The sequence below is a fragment of the Neolamprologus brichardi genome, chromosome 14 (genome assembly GCF_056152115.1).
Source record: "Neolamprologus brichardi isolate AB-2024 chromosome 14, ASM5615211v1, whole genome shotgun sequence".
NCBI classification, from domain to species: domain Eukaryota; kingdom Metazoa; phylum Chordata; class Actinopteri; order Cichliformes; family Cichlidae; genus Neolamprologus; species Neolamprologus brichardi.
Window position 1 is genome coordinate 40,168,661 of NC_142117.1, and position 15,452 is coordinate 40,184,112.

The window sequence follows — 15,452 nt, forward strand, 5'->3', positions numbered from 1 at the left end:
CTGGATGGCCTACACACAGATGTCAAATTAACTTTTAACTCTTTTTACTGAATGTTTCCACGTTGGTCCGGCTGTATGGAAAGTGCAGCTGTGATGCATGTATGAGCTAAAATCTTCTGTTTGTGGTTTCTGAAAATGTGCTGGATGAGGTAAAGACTCAGATGTGTCATTTCACTCAGAATCTCTCTGACTGTGCAGACTGTGCCTCTGCTGGAAGAACGGTAAACCTATTGTGATTCATGCTGCAGCACAGTATTTGAATCAAAACAGCCTTTTAGGATGTGACTGTAGCTGTAAGATTCATGAGCAACCAGAGGAGTTTCAGAAGAGTTTACACTAGCAGAGCCAGAGGCAGCCATGTATTTACGTGGAATAATATGCAATAATAATAATAATAATAATATACAATATTCACAGTGTTCAGAGCAGACATGATGATGATTTTGCTTCTGCAGTTATCTCCTTTTGTGAGCAAACAGACGTTTGCGGATGTTGGACATGTTCAGTCCGTACAGTACGGGGTTAAAGAGCGGCTGGCAGGTTAGAAAGTACAGCGATAAAACAATGTGCACCATGCTGTGCACACTGCTCAGACTGAACCTGCTCTGGATCACTTCAAAGCAAACACCAAAAGACAAGTTGAGCAGAGAGGACAGGTGAGGCGTGCAGGTGCTGACGGCTTTCTGTCGGGTTTGTTTGGATCCAGAAAAACAGACTTTCAGGATCCTCACATACGAGCACAGGATTAAGATAACTGGAACAAAGACTGTGAGAGCTGTGATAAAAAGACCATAAATGTTATTTGCTGTGGTTTCAGAGCAGGCCAGTTTCACAATGGAGTAGTTCAAACAGTAAACCTTGTTAATGACGTTCCCACAGAGCTCCAGAGGAGCAATCAGTAAGATCAAAGTAAGAATGGTAAGAAAAGAGTATAACCAGGGAAGTGCAATCAGCAAGACCACCGCTGCAGGCGTCATACGTGTGTGATACTGCAGAGGACAGCAGATGGCGAGGTATCTGTCATAAGACATGACGGCTAAGATGCAAAACTCTACACAAACATAAGAAAACACACAGAACACCTGCAGGAAGCACAGAGGAGCAGAAACAGTGTGAACATCAGAGAGGATCTGAAGCAGGAGGAACGGAAACAGCCCTGTGCTACCATACAGCTCATTCACAAACAGGCTGCACAGAAACATGTACATAGGTTCATGTAAGCTCCTGTTCACACAGATAACCACAATCAGCAGCACATTGGAACCAACTGTAAACATATACAGAGACAAAATAATTATGAAATATAAATATTTAAACATCTGTGTATCAACATAGGCACCAAGAGTAAAATATGAAAACTGTGTGGCGTTTCTTATGATCTCCATGGTTCACAGCAAGCCAACACTATCCACAGGATACTGTACATTTAGAAGTATTCATGCTATGTTAGTGATCCTTTCACCTGCTTTACACTGTGGCATGAATTAGCCAAAATAACCACACAAGCAACACATTATACCACTGAAGGATCATCTGTGACAAAGATCGCAAACTTACCTCTGCACTACAGTTTAGTATATGTGTAGCATCAAAAGTGTCTGTAGTCATGTGTAACATGGGATACTGAATGACACACGGACTGAACTGTGACTTCACCTCTGCTTCATTTAAGCTTTTCACTTTAGTCCCACAGCAGTCTGGTGTCATCACCAAGGGACATGCTTTGCAAACTAAATAACTCTTTTAAACTAAAAAAATAAACAGTTGCGTAAAAGAAACATTAGTAAATCAATCTCAACACAAGGCCAAAGGAAGGGCAGACTGAAAGTATTGATGGATGAATGCATGAGTGGAGGGATGTTTTTCTCATTCACTCATGGAGATGTAGCAATGGCTGTCCATGGCTGCCACACAATTTATTTGCTTACAGTGTCTTTCCCTGTGTAATACCAGAAATCACACAGAATGATGAAGACCATCTCTGAATGGAGGAGGGGTCTTAAGGTTAAATCCTTTGCCATCTTACAATGCTGTGATTGCAGCCAACTGTCTGTGAATGGTACTCATGGCCATTGATCAGTGGTTGTTGATCAATGGTCATGAGAATTTGCATATTAATGATGAAGGAACTGACCTCCCAGCCCATTGTTCCTTCAGTGGGCTGGTTTCAGTCATTAAGCAAATGTCCTGTTTATAAGATTGAAACCTGCAGTCAGCTGAGACTGAAGACATCACCTGGATGGGTGACGAAACGTTTCTCCCTCTGAAAACGTCCAGATGAACAGAATCAACTTTCGGGGAAACATATGGCCCCCTATGAGCAGCACTTTGGCGACAGTGGGAAGGAAAAACTCCCTTTTAGCAGGAAAAAACCTCCGGCAGAACCAGGCTCAGGGAGGGGCGGGGGCCATCTGCTGTGATTGGTTGGGGTGAGAGAAGGTAGACAGGATAAAGACATGCTGTGGAAGAGAGACAGAGATTAATGACAGGTATGATTCAGTGCAGAGACGTGGGCTAGACGTGTGAGATGGCTGACTTGAGTCCTGTATGTTCTGAGGGAGTGTGATGGCAGGAGGGCAGGCAGGTGAGGCACAGAGAGGTTTCCAGAGGAAATGTGGGTTATCTGAAGTCCAGGAGATGAGCTTAAGTCTTGGGTAAGAGTTCTGGGGTGTCTGGGAGAATTAAGGCACAGGAGAACAAGGTAAGTAAAGCACCTGACAAAGAGAATATGGAGCATTAGAGCCAGATACCAACATGGAGTACCTGACAAACTGGCGGAGAAGGAACATCAGTGTAGGGCTTAAATCCCTCCAACCTGATTACCTCAAATCAGCTCCAGGTGAGTGAAGCTGTTGAAGATATGATGGCCCAGGGGTGGATACCAAGGGGACTGAGGAAGTTTCCAGCCACTCATTCAGATCATGACAAGGGATTGCTATTTGGGTAACAATGGACAGTCTGAGCCGGAACAATGGAGTCAGTGCAGAAGGTTATGTAGTCGGTGATGCACTTAGTGAGCCCATTGATGTTCTCACCGTGAGGCTCAAAGAGTGTCTCCCAGTGTGTCATCTCAAAACAGCCCTTTTGGAGGGGAAATGAAGATAAAATCTATTAGATGTGTGAATTTTTACCGAGGTAGTTTTTCGTATATACTGCTGTTGAGCAACATAATGGAAAATAACAATTATTCCTCAAATGAACTGAAGATAATGCTAGCTTAAGCTGCAGGACAGTATTATGTGTATTAACATCTTTTCTAAATGTTTCTATAATTGATGCAAAATTTGATATTTTCTAGATATCTTATTCTGCCTGTGAAACAAAATTTACCTCCATCCTAAAGGCTCTGTAGGAGAGGTGAGTGTTTGAACTATACATAGGGCAGTACTTAAGGGGTTTAAGTACATTTAAGCTCTACTAAATTGCATTGCAAATGTTAATAAAACTGTCTCTCTCCCTCTCCTCCTTCTCCAGTGAATGCAGCAGTGTAAAGTGTGCTCAGTATCAGTTAAAGGTAGATTGGAGCTACTTATTTATTACAAACTCAAACACCTACACTTTGGACGCCCATGCACATTTAAGACATAGAAGGCCTTAATTGTGACCCGTGGTCGGTACCTATTTAAAATAGGCGCACAGTCAGTTAAAAAGGGTTTCATTTGAATACAAAATAGAAGTAACTGTAACAGCGGCACCTAAAAACAATTAAAAACTTTACTTTATTAAATATGAAAAAAAAAAGATAAAATTGTATGATTGCCCGTGAGACAGGATAAGTGCTGCGGGGAACCGGTTAAGAACAAATCAACATATCACGCATGATAAAAAGGGACGGCAACTCACAGAGAACCCCAAATGGGCAGGACACTATAAAAAAAAGGCAAATCTTCAGTGCCGTCTTCACTCGGGCCCACTGCTGTGCATGCAAAACGCGGCAAGACAAAAAAAGGATTTGTTTTCCACGCAGCGCCTTCACCGTCGGCAGCTATATATATATTAATATATATATAAAAAGGTAAAACACTAAAAACAATGAATATCTGTGGTGCCTACTGATACAGAAAAATAAAACAAACAAACAAAATCGACAGCCGCAGCAGTTACAGTTTGTCGAATTACACCAGGTTAAAACAAATTAAAACACACTGATGTGTTGTGTCCTTAGCCCGCAGCCAGGTACTCTGTCCACAAGTTCGCGTCACACCCTAATAAATGTGGGTCAGTGGCGGTGAAGTCCACTACACTGTTCTCACAGGAACGCAATTTTTCCCAGCGTTCTAACAGAAGTTTAGGGGGGCCCGCATCAAGCTTTCATAGAAAGAAAAAATACCAACTTGGACCAAGCACTTGCAGCTTCAGGTTTGCTAGAGAATACCTAATTGCCCACACCTGAGCTTACTAAAGGGACACAGACCAGCTCCGCCTACCAGGGGCGGTTCCCATACTCAGGTCTCACCTTTCACATTCTCTCCCCTGGTTTTTTCATTGTCGACCCGACAATGAAACTTTAAAGCCACGGTCTGTAAAAAGCTGTAACTGAATGTACACTAGGTGGCCTGGCTTCAGCTGATTGGGGCAGGTGGTGTGGATTGGAGTGGTGGCCAGCAGTTGAGCGTGTCTTCTAACTGTACCTGTACTGTAACTTTCAGCAAATGGAGTGGGCACACTAAACTGTTGGGTCAGGTTACCAGGCTCAGTCCCTCTGGACTGTGGCCTCATTACCATAGCCAGGTCCTCTGGGGGTTGTTGGGGACAAGGTGCAGAATCCGTTAATACATTTTTGGGGATTACCTCTTGGGGACTCCCTTCGTTGCCACACATAATAGTCTCCAGCATCCTCAGACAGGGATAACTGCTCAGGTGATCTCCTAGGGTTAGGAGTTTGCTGGAGCTCCCCTCTGATTTTCTCACAGACATCAGCCGGGATCGGCTTAATCAATTGTCTATTAACCTGCCTTTTCTGTTCTGGATCATGGAGTGGGGCCACTGTATACACAGGACCAGAGTCAGCAGGGACACGGACAATACAATATGGTGTAGCACCCCAAAAATCTTGGATTTTATTCCGGCCCTGAATGCTATGATCTCTCAAATACACTAACTGATGCAATGGCAAGGGGTCAGAAGCTGGGGCAGGTTGACGATCTGCACGCAGCGTCGCTGCTGCTTGGGTGCGGTTTCTCACACCTTTATAAGCAACATCAAGACGTTGCTGATGCTCTTGGACCCAAGTGTGCACCGGGCCTTGTGTGGGTTCCTCTACTCGGCCTAACAGGAAATCATTTGGGAGCTGGGGCTCTTGGCCAAACATAAGAAAATAGGGTGACTCACCCGTAGTTTGATGGATTGTGTTATTGTAAGCAAAGATAAGCTGCTGCAAATACATGGGCCAATGACGCTTTTGCTCAGGGGGCAGGGTTCTCAACAGATCATGCAGAGTCCGATTAAAACGCTCACACTGGCCATTACCTTGTGGGTGGTATGGTGTGGTGCGAGTCTTTTCCACACCATATAACTGGCACAGCTGCTAAACTACTGCTCCTGTGTTGAGTCTGTGTTTCCACAGGCCCCGCTAGTTTAGAGACTTATTCCTCATGAAGAAGACAAGACATAACAGAACATCTTCAACCAGTTTTTAACTCGCTAACGAGGGAAGCCTTGGTCAAAACCAGGCGGTGGAGCATAATGCTCATCACCTGTCTCTAGCCCAAATCCTTCAAAGAGCAGTGTCTCTAAAGACACAGTTTGCTCTGATGGCTGACACTGTCGGGACAAAGCATCTGCATTGCCATTTATATGGCCTGGACGATACTTAATTGAAAAATCAAAAGAGGAAAGCTGAGCAGCCTGGCGCTGTTCCAAAGCTCCGAGCTTTGCTGTTGTCAGATGGCTCAAGGGGTTGTTGTCTGTATAGACGGCACATTTGTTACCCAGCAGATATTCTCTAAATTTTCCAGTCATGGCCCATTTCAAAGCTAAGAATTCAAGTTTCATGGAGCTGTAGCTGGACACGTTACGCTCTGTGGGCTTTAGTCCTCGACTAGCATAAACTATAGGACGCACCTTGCCATCGGCTTGCTGTTGTGAAAGCACTGCACCCAGACCCCAGTGACTGGCATCAACCTCCAAGATAAAAGGTTGTGAAAAATTAGCATAAGCCAATACGGGGGAATTCACCAACCAAGCCTTCAACTCTTGAAACATATTTTCATACTGCTCAGTCCAAACGTCCTGCAGTGTACGCTTGGAGGGGCGTTTGTGCTTAGTCCGAGCCAGCTCGGCCACCAGCTGGTGGAGCGGAGCAGCTAGGGATGCAAAACCTGGAACAAAGCAGCGATAGTAACTAGCAAACCCCAACAATGACCTCAATTCAGCAACAGAGCTAGGAGTTTGCCAATTAGACACAGCAGATATTTTATCTGGGTCTGTAGCTACTCCATCCTTGGAGTTCACATGCCCAAAGTACTTTACCTCTTTACCTGCAGAAAACAGCATTTTTCCAACTTTGCCTTCAAGTTTTGTACCCGCAAGGTCTCCAGTACTGCTCCTAGGTGCTGAATATGCTCATGTGGGTTAGGGTGAAAGTCATACAGGAAAGGACGAAATTGAAGTTGACCCATCTTATGAGTACAGGTCTGTTAAAGATGGCTATCATTTCAAAAACAACTGTTTCTTGAATTCTGATGAGTTGCGTATATCACTTTGTTTGTATGTGGAGGATTTTGAGACCTGCAATCCCCTAGGGACGTCTCAAAAGAAGCACAAGCTTTTTGGTGTTTATTGGATACTAGCAAACCTGCCCCCAGGCTGTCACTCTGCTTTATCATCTATTTATCTCGCTGTGCTTTGTAAAAGTGATGATGTTAGAGCATATGGTTATGACAAAGTTTTGGAACCTCTTGTGGAAGATCTTAAAAGTTTGGAGGACCATGGTGTGTATATTGCTTTGTTAGGGAAATCTCTTAAAGGTACTTTGCATAGCATTGTGGCTGATAATTTGGGAGCACACAACATTGCTGGCTTTGTTGAAAATTTTTCTGGTGATTACTTCTGTCGGTTTTGCACAGCAAAACATTGTGATATCAATTCTCACGGTGTTGCTTCAGGGTTTTTTGCCTCCGAACTAAAGCAGTTCATGCAGAACGTTAAAAAACCCCTCTGAGAACAGCACACAGTACTTGGGGGTTAAACAACATTGTGTTTTTGCAAAACGATTGTCCCATTTTCATGTAGTCTCTGGTTTTCCTCCTGACATTGCTCACGACTTATTTGAGGGTATTGTGCCAGTAGAGGTGGCTCATTGCTTAGCATCACTGATATCCAAGAAGTTTTTTACAATAGATGAGCTAAATAAAGCTATATTGTCATTCCCCTATAAATGGTCAGACAAAACAAATAAGCCACATATTGTGCCACAGAGACTCTTGGGTCTGAAAACAATTGGAGGCAATGCCCATGAAAACTGGAATTTGCTGAGGTTGCTCCCATTTTTAATAGGACATCGTGTGCCAGAAAATGAGCCAGCATGGCTTGTATTAATAGTTTTAAAAGATATTGTTGAGTTAGTTGTTGCCCTTGTACATACTGATGAGTCCATCTCATATCTTGAAAGCAAAATAGTTGAACACAGCAACAGTACCAAGAGCTGTTTTCCTGTGTCAGACTTCTACCAAAGCATCACTATCTTGAGCACTATCCTCAGATGATAAGGTATTTTGGCCCTCTTTCAGCAGTATGGACAATGCAATTTGAAGCCAAACATCATTTTGTTAAGCAAATTGTCAAACACACCAGTTGCTATAAAAATGTACCTTTGGACTTTGGCTTCAAAACATCAGCTGATGATTTCTTTCCACATCAGCTCACCGTCATATGGTAAATGCAACCTAGATGCACATCATACGTCCCCAGTTGTTTCTCATTGTCAAAGTGTTGTGTGGGTGGTACAATGAACACTACAGAGCCTTTGAATTAAGTATGTCCCCTTCAAGAGAAAATCAAGCTTCTAGCACTGAATGAACTCTGTGACACTTATCCATTGGCTGATTACATGTTGGCCCAATCCGAATGGTGACCTTAAAAAGGCACATCATCATAAAAGGTTGGTTAATTAGGAGTTTTGATTAGTTTGCAATTTTGTTTTTACTTGACTACATTTTTGTTTTTGTTTGGGCATAGAGCTACAAGACAGATAATGTGCAGTGCTAACACATTTGTTAGACCACCCAATGTAAGGTTTATGGTAGATCGGCCCTAAATTAACAGTATTGGTAACTATCAAAATTATTACCTCCGCCAAGGAAGTGATGTCTCCAAAGTCAACTTAAGGATTTATTGGTGGAAAATTCACAAAGTCTTTTAACTTAGAAACTGATTATTACAAGTGTAGTGTTTATTGTCAACATATAGATTTTACCATATAAAATTGTTTAATATTATGTCACTTTTGACCTCTGACCTCTCCTTCAAACTCAACAGATTTTTCTGAAGGTCAAAGTGACAGTAATGTTAAATAGAGCTATTTAAAACTATGTTTCTTGCTGCCATTGGTTATATTTACAAAATATAGCCGTATAGGGATTCTAAATATCACATTTCTTTGGCTCTCTGATGTCTTCTGCCCAGAGAGTGAGCTGGCTTGGCAGAGGTTTGCACTCTGTGTGCTTCCTGTTTATGTTTCTGTAATGGTCAATCCAGTGCTTAAATATATATTATCCATGAATTTTTAAATGCACTTTTGTTTTGTTTTTTACAAAAAAGCAGAAAAAATTGTTAAGCACATTATAATTGTTTGACTAAGATGCCAACACTGCAAAAACTCAAAATCTTCCAAAGTATATTTGTCTTATTTCTAGTCAAAAAATCATCAGAAACTGGAGAATTTTCATTTGTTCCATTTTTTTATTTATTTCAAGCAAAAATAACTTGTATTAGGTGAAAATTCTCCAGTTTCAAGATGCACTGTCTAAAAACAAGTTCTTATGTTACTCTGTAGCTGAATGTGTCTTATTTTAAGTCTAATGAGATTATTTTGACTAGAAAAAAGACTTTTGCAGTGAAATTACAGTTATTAAGTAGCACTCCTGAACAGAAAAATACATTTTAGTGGTTGATTGTGATGCTTGATTAATTTCTGATTTCTCAGAGAAGTCTAGTGTGCCAGCTTACATTTGAGTATAAAAAGATGACTTCAGTTGTAAACTCCTCACTCCTCCTTCTTAATGTTAAAATGTGGTAATGCACTGAAAAGGGGCCACTGCTTTTCTACTTTAAATTTTTAAAGTAGAATCTGAAGATAGCCTTTATCTTTGACCTCAGTAAACATGGTTTATGGTTCCTGAGTGTTTGTGGTCTAAGTTGCTAGTTTCATATTCATTATGACATGGTGTTCATTGTACCCATTAATATGGAAAAGGACAGTGGACTAGTGTGTGCTCATTGGCTAACGATTGTTGATTAACTAATGAGGGTACAGTGTCTCTTGGTTCCATAGGCAGATCTACGCTGTGCTAACGACGTGCTATTAAAAAAGAAAGCTGGAAGGGCAACTGTGGAAACGCACAGCTTCAGACTTCAAAATAGAAATGAACAAGTGGTGACATCATTCTCTTTTTATATACAATCAGTGGTTATAAGCCATTTCTAACGCGAGCAGTTGTGTAACTTTTTCCTCTGGAAGCCTGTCGAAATTCAGCCCTGCTGATGGAGAGTTGTCAATCTGTGTGGCCTGTGACATTGTTCTTGTTGTAGGCTTTAGCTCAGGAGGTAGAGCAGGCCTACTGATCAGAAGCTTAGTGGTTCGATCCCTGGCTCCTCAAGTCTGCATGCCAGGTATCCTGAGGCTACAAGAGTAGATACTAATACTAATGATCTGTGGTGCGTTTATTGGAGTATGAACGGTAGTTAGGAAGCACTAAGAAACTTAGAAGAATGAATCGGTGTGATTGGATGAATGTGGCATGTTGTATACAGCACTTTGAGCACTCTGGGAGAGTAGAAAAATCAGTCCATTTCACAACAAAACAAACTGTAGAGTGGGATGCATCGCTAAAAATTAGTAATATGAAAAAAATTATAGCTTTTTGTAAATGTGACCTTGTGAGATTTGAGTTTGTGACTTTATTTTTATGTGTCAACTTCTCTTTTTAGATAAATGCAGAGTTTAAGCGCATTACCACCATGCAGATAGATGTGCTATCTGACAAACTTATAAAGGTGTTCAAAAAGCGAGGAGGACAGATAGGAAGAAGACTGCAGAATATTCTGGAACCCATGGCCCAGGTAAGAAAGAATTTTAATTTGTGTCTACAGTTTAGGGGAAATAATAATTTTAACAAAATGCTGCTTGTCACCCTTTGCCAGGATGATGTTGATCTTGTGCGTGAATGTATTATCAAGGGGCTCTGCGTGTACCTCAACGAAGACCCCAGCAATTTAGTGACAGAACATGTGGTAAGTGTTATTATAGACGGTTTTATTGAAAATAAATGTGGTTGCTTCATGAACTAAACCCCCCCTCCCAAAACAAGCTAAAATCTCTTACCCCTCGGCTGTAAAAGGCTTTTATTGCCACAATGACGCATGGACAACTGAACCACAAAGTCATGTAGGATTGTCAAATTCATCCCATAGGTGCAGCTACTAAAAAGATTTCGAATCTCAGTGACCTTGACCTCTGGGATTTTGAAAAATATCAAACTTATGCCACAGGTGTATCTGCTGGTGACTGGGGGATACCACTGGCAGCCCCCAGTTTGTATGTGTTTTTTATTCTAAAATGAATAGACATAACTGAAAATGATTAGACTATATTTAGCTATGAAATCTTGTTTTATCTACATGCTGACATGCCACAATTTCACTTTTTAATGGACACATTTAATAAATATTGAGGCCACCTTATTTATTAGAAAAATACTGTATGGCCTGGAAGACTTTATAAAAAAATATTCATGAAATACTTGGATCCAGCTAATGTCTGGGTTTTAGATCATAGTTTAGTACAGTTCAGATCTCCACATTTATTGCTTTTGACAAAATTAACATAATAACCAAAAACCAGACTAAATTGACAAGCTTGTTTTGTGTCAGTCATTACTTTGTAAAAATACTGCTTTATTCAGCGTCCTTTCAGGCAAAATGTAGTTACCTACTAATAAATGGGTTGAACGTCACCTTAACCAAGGGAGAAAGAGATACAGAGACTTGTCCATATGGGTTAGAGAAGATGTTTAGGTGTTCATAGTTGAACACCTCTTCATTCTCTGACAGTATTCTGCTTCTTTGCAATGACCAGTGTTCTGTTGAATTTAATTTTGGGAATGTGTATTTTCCAGGCCACAGATGAAGGAGTTATCCAACAATCTATTGAGGAAACAACCATGGGAATCTACATCATCAAGTCAAGAGATGCCAGTGACAGCCCTGAGGACATCGGGATCGTCCTTGAAGGCCAGAGAGTCTAGCAGGATTTGGATAACTGTGCCCTAGCAGCTGCTATGCTATTTGGATTAATGTACACTTTGAACCTGACCTACCCACCGGAACTGAAGTTTACCTTCGAGGTATTCCAGAAACTGGTTATGGAGCTCGAAGGGAACAGCCTTTCAAAGAAGGCCCAGGTTCTGAAGAACAGACTGTACGAGTGAACAGACATGGAAACAATATGTCTGCCTCTCTGAATATGTTCCATTGATTCTTTTTTGCCAACACTGGTAAAATTACAGTATATAGTGAAACTGATTTTTCTCACAGTTTTATAGGTTTTTACTGGTAGGAGCAACTTTCACTTTTAACTTTGGGGCCATCATTACTATAGCATTCAATGTTCATTTTTCAAGCCATGGCTCTTTTGAGGAATAGTTTGTAGCCTGAACTAATTGTAGCAGCTGTTTAGAAGTCAGACAATTTTTAAGTTCATTGGACATGGTTACAGTAATTTTGGTTGTGTTGTGATGTCCAACCACTGTTTTGTTTTGTTTGTTAGTATAAGTTATTGCCATGTTTTATTTATAGAAGGAAGCCAAAACGAATCACATTTTAGGGCTGTTGGTTTTGTGCTTGTGGGTGAAAATGTTATTTTCAAGCTTTTCTTCGTCACATTTTAGTATTTGCATTCCTGTTGCCATAGTGCCTTACGGCTCTTACGTTTGAAAAAAAAAAGAAAGAAAAAAAAATACCCGAGGAATTCTCACCTTTGACCTTTGGGCCAGTATTCGTAGAAAATTCAGTGTTAACTTTGTCATAGGCCCTAGAATGTTGAATTCAGGATCCTGCAGGTGTTTGTGAGGTACACTTTGGAAGAGATGCACTCACATGACTCATGTATAATCTGGACTGCTGTTACAACTTCCAGTTGTATGCTGTTTTGAAAAATACAGGTCATTGTTCAAAAATGTTTTGCTTGTTGGTTTGATTGGAAACAAAATGTACAGTACATAAACTGTGTGTGTATATATAGATATATATATTAGGGGTGCAACGATATCGATATTGAACCGTTCGATACAGTGCTTTCGGTTCGGTACGCATGTGTATCGAACAATACAACATTTTAAATTTATTTTATCAACTTTCCTTCTGACGATGCTGTCTGTGTTGAGCGCTCAGTGGATCTGCGCTCGACAGTGCAGCCTAGGCGGAGCAGTTGAACGTAGATCCACTGAGCGCAGCGCAAGCTAGGAGACAGTTAGCTCGTTAACGTGTTGGCCGTCCAGCCCCATGCACGGGGCAATCCGCTGTAGCTCGTTAACGGAGATTTGCCGTGTTGTGGCGTTAATGTCATTTCAGATTAACGCTGACAGCACTAGTGGGAACACAACAATATGACTGCACATTTACTCCGACATCATCCTCGTGCAAAGACAAGTGGAAGCAGACAAAAACAACAAGCACGCATGCTACAAACTTTACCGGAGTCATTTAGACAGCCGTTAGCACATGATTCTCCTTATGGGGACCTGATATGTTTAATATGCTGCTGAGAATATAGCCCAGAAGAAGCGTATAGTAGAGCTTTTATTTTGGAAAGAGACATTTCTCTGTAATAAACTCTCTTTTCCAAAGATGAGTGATTTCTCCATCAGATAGATTTATTTATTACTTTGTTGTTTCAGCAACATTAAATTTAAAAACTGTACGTTTGAGTTAAAATATATATTTATAATTTTAATAAATGACAAATTAAAAAGGCATGAACATTTTTTTTTGTATCGAAAAAATATCGAACCGTGAATTTTGTAAATTTCCACCCCTAATATATATATATATATATATATATATGCACATATTTATAGCATAAAATTATCTTGTCAATCTAACACATGGTAGTCAAATACAATTAACATAAAAGAGCTCTCTACATTTTACATAACGTTAATGTCTGATAAACAAGTAGTTTCTATAAATATTTGACATGAATGAAAAGCATACTAACAACATGACAAAATCATGTTCATGTTACAAAAACATTGTGTGCAGTTATAACATAAAATAATAAGGTTGACAAAACATAACTTAATTGCGTGCAACCGATGTACATATTGTTTTTATGTTAATCCCATTTTTTCAGTGCAGCAAGATCAAATATCTCAGTGAGGGAAACAGTTGTGTTGTGAGACTTTTAATATTTATTCTCACTATTAAATGGCAGTAAGTGAGTTCACTTTGAATCATGTGGACTGATGTAAATTTATCAACCAATAGAACTTTATATTCATGGGATTTCAGTTTAAATGTATAATTTTATGCAAGAATTAGCAAAAATATATTTTTATTTTGTTCTCTGTTCAAAGTGTTTATGTACAGTTGTTGATGTTGATCTTTTGCTTTTACTTTGCTGTTTGTGTGTTGATCCCTCTGGAGGTTAGACACACTGATCCCAAACCACCCGACTGTTTATCTCTGCTCAAGTGAAAAACACACGTCACACAAAATAAATGTTACGTGCTGCAAGCGTAACAACAGAAAACTAAGTCACTCATATTAGTTTATTTGTTCAAGCACACTGACAAAAACAGATATATCTAAACATAACAGAACTTTAAAAACCACGAAGAGCAAAGTTTGAATGATTTCAGCTACAAAATAAGTTTTTAATCGACATGCATTAACAATAACTCTGACTTTGGTGGCTTTTGGAGACGATATCACTGCTACAACTGAACAAACGTGTCAGTGAACCACAAAACAGCTGTTTACATGCGATGCGTATTCTGGTCATTTTCAGCCCGTACAGTAGCGCTGTGAAGAGCGGCTGGCATGTCAGAAAGTACAATGATGATAAAATGCCAAAAACATTTGGCACACCACTGGTGTCAAATCTGCTTTGTAATATCTGAAAACAGCAACCGAAAAAAAAGTTCAAGATGGAGGCGAGGTGAGGCGTGCAGGTGCTGACGGCTTTCTGTCGAGTCTGCTTGGAGCCAGAAAAACAGACTTTGAGGATCCTCACGTAGGTGTACAGGATTAAAACGAGAGGAATAATGACAGAGATGAAAGTGTAAATGAGTCCAAAGATGTTGTGGACTCTGGTGTCAGAGCAGGCCAGTTTAATGATGGCGTAGTTTCCACAAAAAACTTTATTGATGACGTTTCCACAGAGCTGTAGAGGAGCACTCAAAGATATAAGCACGACAATCATAATAAAAGGTAATAACCATGTTAGAGAAATCAGCGTGGTGACTGTTTTAAGTGTAATACATGACTTATATTGAAGAGGCCAGCAGATGGCATAATATCTGTCATAAGACATGACGACGAAGTTTATAAACTCCACACAAGCATAAGTGTACACACAGAAAACCTGCAGGAAACAAAATGAGACGGAAACAGTGTGAACATCAGAGAGGATCTGAAGCAGGAGGAACGGAAACAGCCCTGTGCTACCATACAGCTCATTCACAAACAGGCTGCACAGAAACATGTACATAGGTTCATGTAAGCTCCTGTTCACACAGATAACCACAATCAGCAGGACGTTAGCACAAATAATTGCAGCATAAGAAGTAAGAATAACGAGGAAACACAAGTATCTGTATGCACCAGTGTCAAAGTAGGGACTTAGAGTGAAATGTGTAATCTCTGTAGTGTTTATCATCGTCCTTGAGGCTCAGAATACCTCACAGGAACTTGTTTCTTGTTCTTTTCTTGCAGGTTACCTGAAGTTCAGTTAACGTCACATAACAGGAACAGCTTGGAAACATTCTCCAAACATACCATTCTGCTATACAGCACAAAAGCTGAGACACTGCACAGCACAGCCTGACTACCAGTCGCTCCCCACTGAGCTGCAACTGTGCTTCTTTTAACCCATTCACATCAGTTTAAATGTGCACAAACAGCATGACCTCATTACCCATCACCCACGGGTCCATCCTTGTTTCTGAAAGTACAAAGATGAGAGACACAGCAGTAGTTAGGTACCGATAATCCAATCACTTCAGCAGGTGTGA

The 15,452-nt window shown here is 40.5% G+C and overlaps 2 protein-coding genes and 1 pseudogene across 2 annotated transcripts; 1 reads left to right on the forward strand and 2 right to left on the reverse strand.

Moving 5' to 3' along the window:
* Positions 1–455: 455 nt before the first annotated feature.
* On the reverse strand, positions 456–1,385 carry LOC148099706 (olfactory receptor 5M5-like). The gene has a single exon (XM_087851770.1). The coding sequence runs from the start codon at positions 1,383–1,385 to the stop codon at positions 456–458; it is 930 nt and encodes a 309-aa protein (XP_087707896.1).
* Positions 1,386–2,949: 1,564 nt separating this feature from the next.
* Positions 2,950–11,648, forward strand: LOC148099707 (uncharacterized; annotated as a pseudogene).
* Positions 11,649–14,107: 2,459 nt separating this feature from the next.
* On the reverse strand, positions 14,108–15,097 carry LOC148099708 (olfactory receptor 4B13-like). The gene has a single exon (XM_087851771.1). It carries the CDS (start codon positions 15,095–15,097, stop codon positions 14,108–14,110), a length of 990 nt encoding a protein of 329 aa, XP_087707897.1.
* Between the last annotated feature and the right edge of the window lie 355 nt (positions 15,098–15,452).

What these genes read in the sequence shown, in the direction of transcription:
- LOC148099706 (XM_087851770.1), bottom strand. Translation starts at nt 1,385, where the DNA reads ATGGAGATCATAAGAAACGCCACACAGTTTTCATATTTTACTCTTGGT.
- LOC148099708 (XM_087851771.1), bottom strand. Translation starts at nt 15,097, where the DNA reads ATGATAAACACTACAGAGATTACACATTTCACTCTAAGTCCCTACTTT.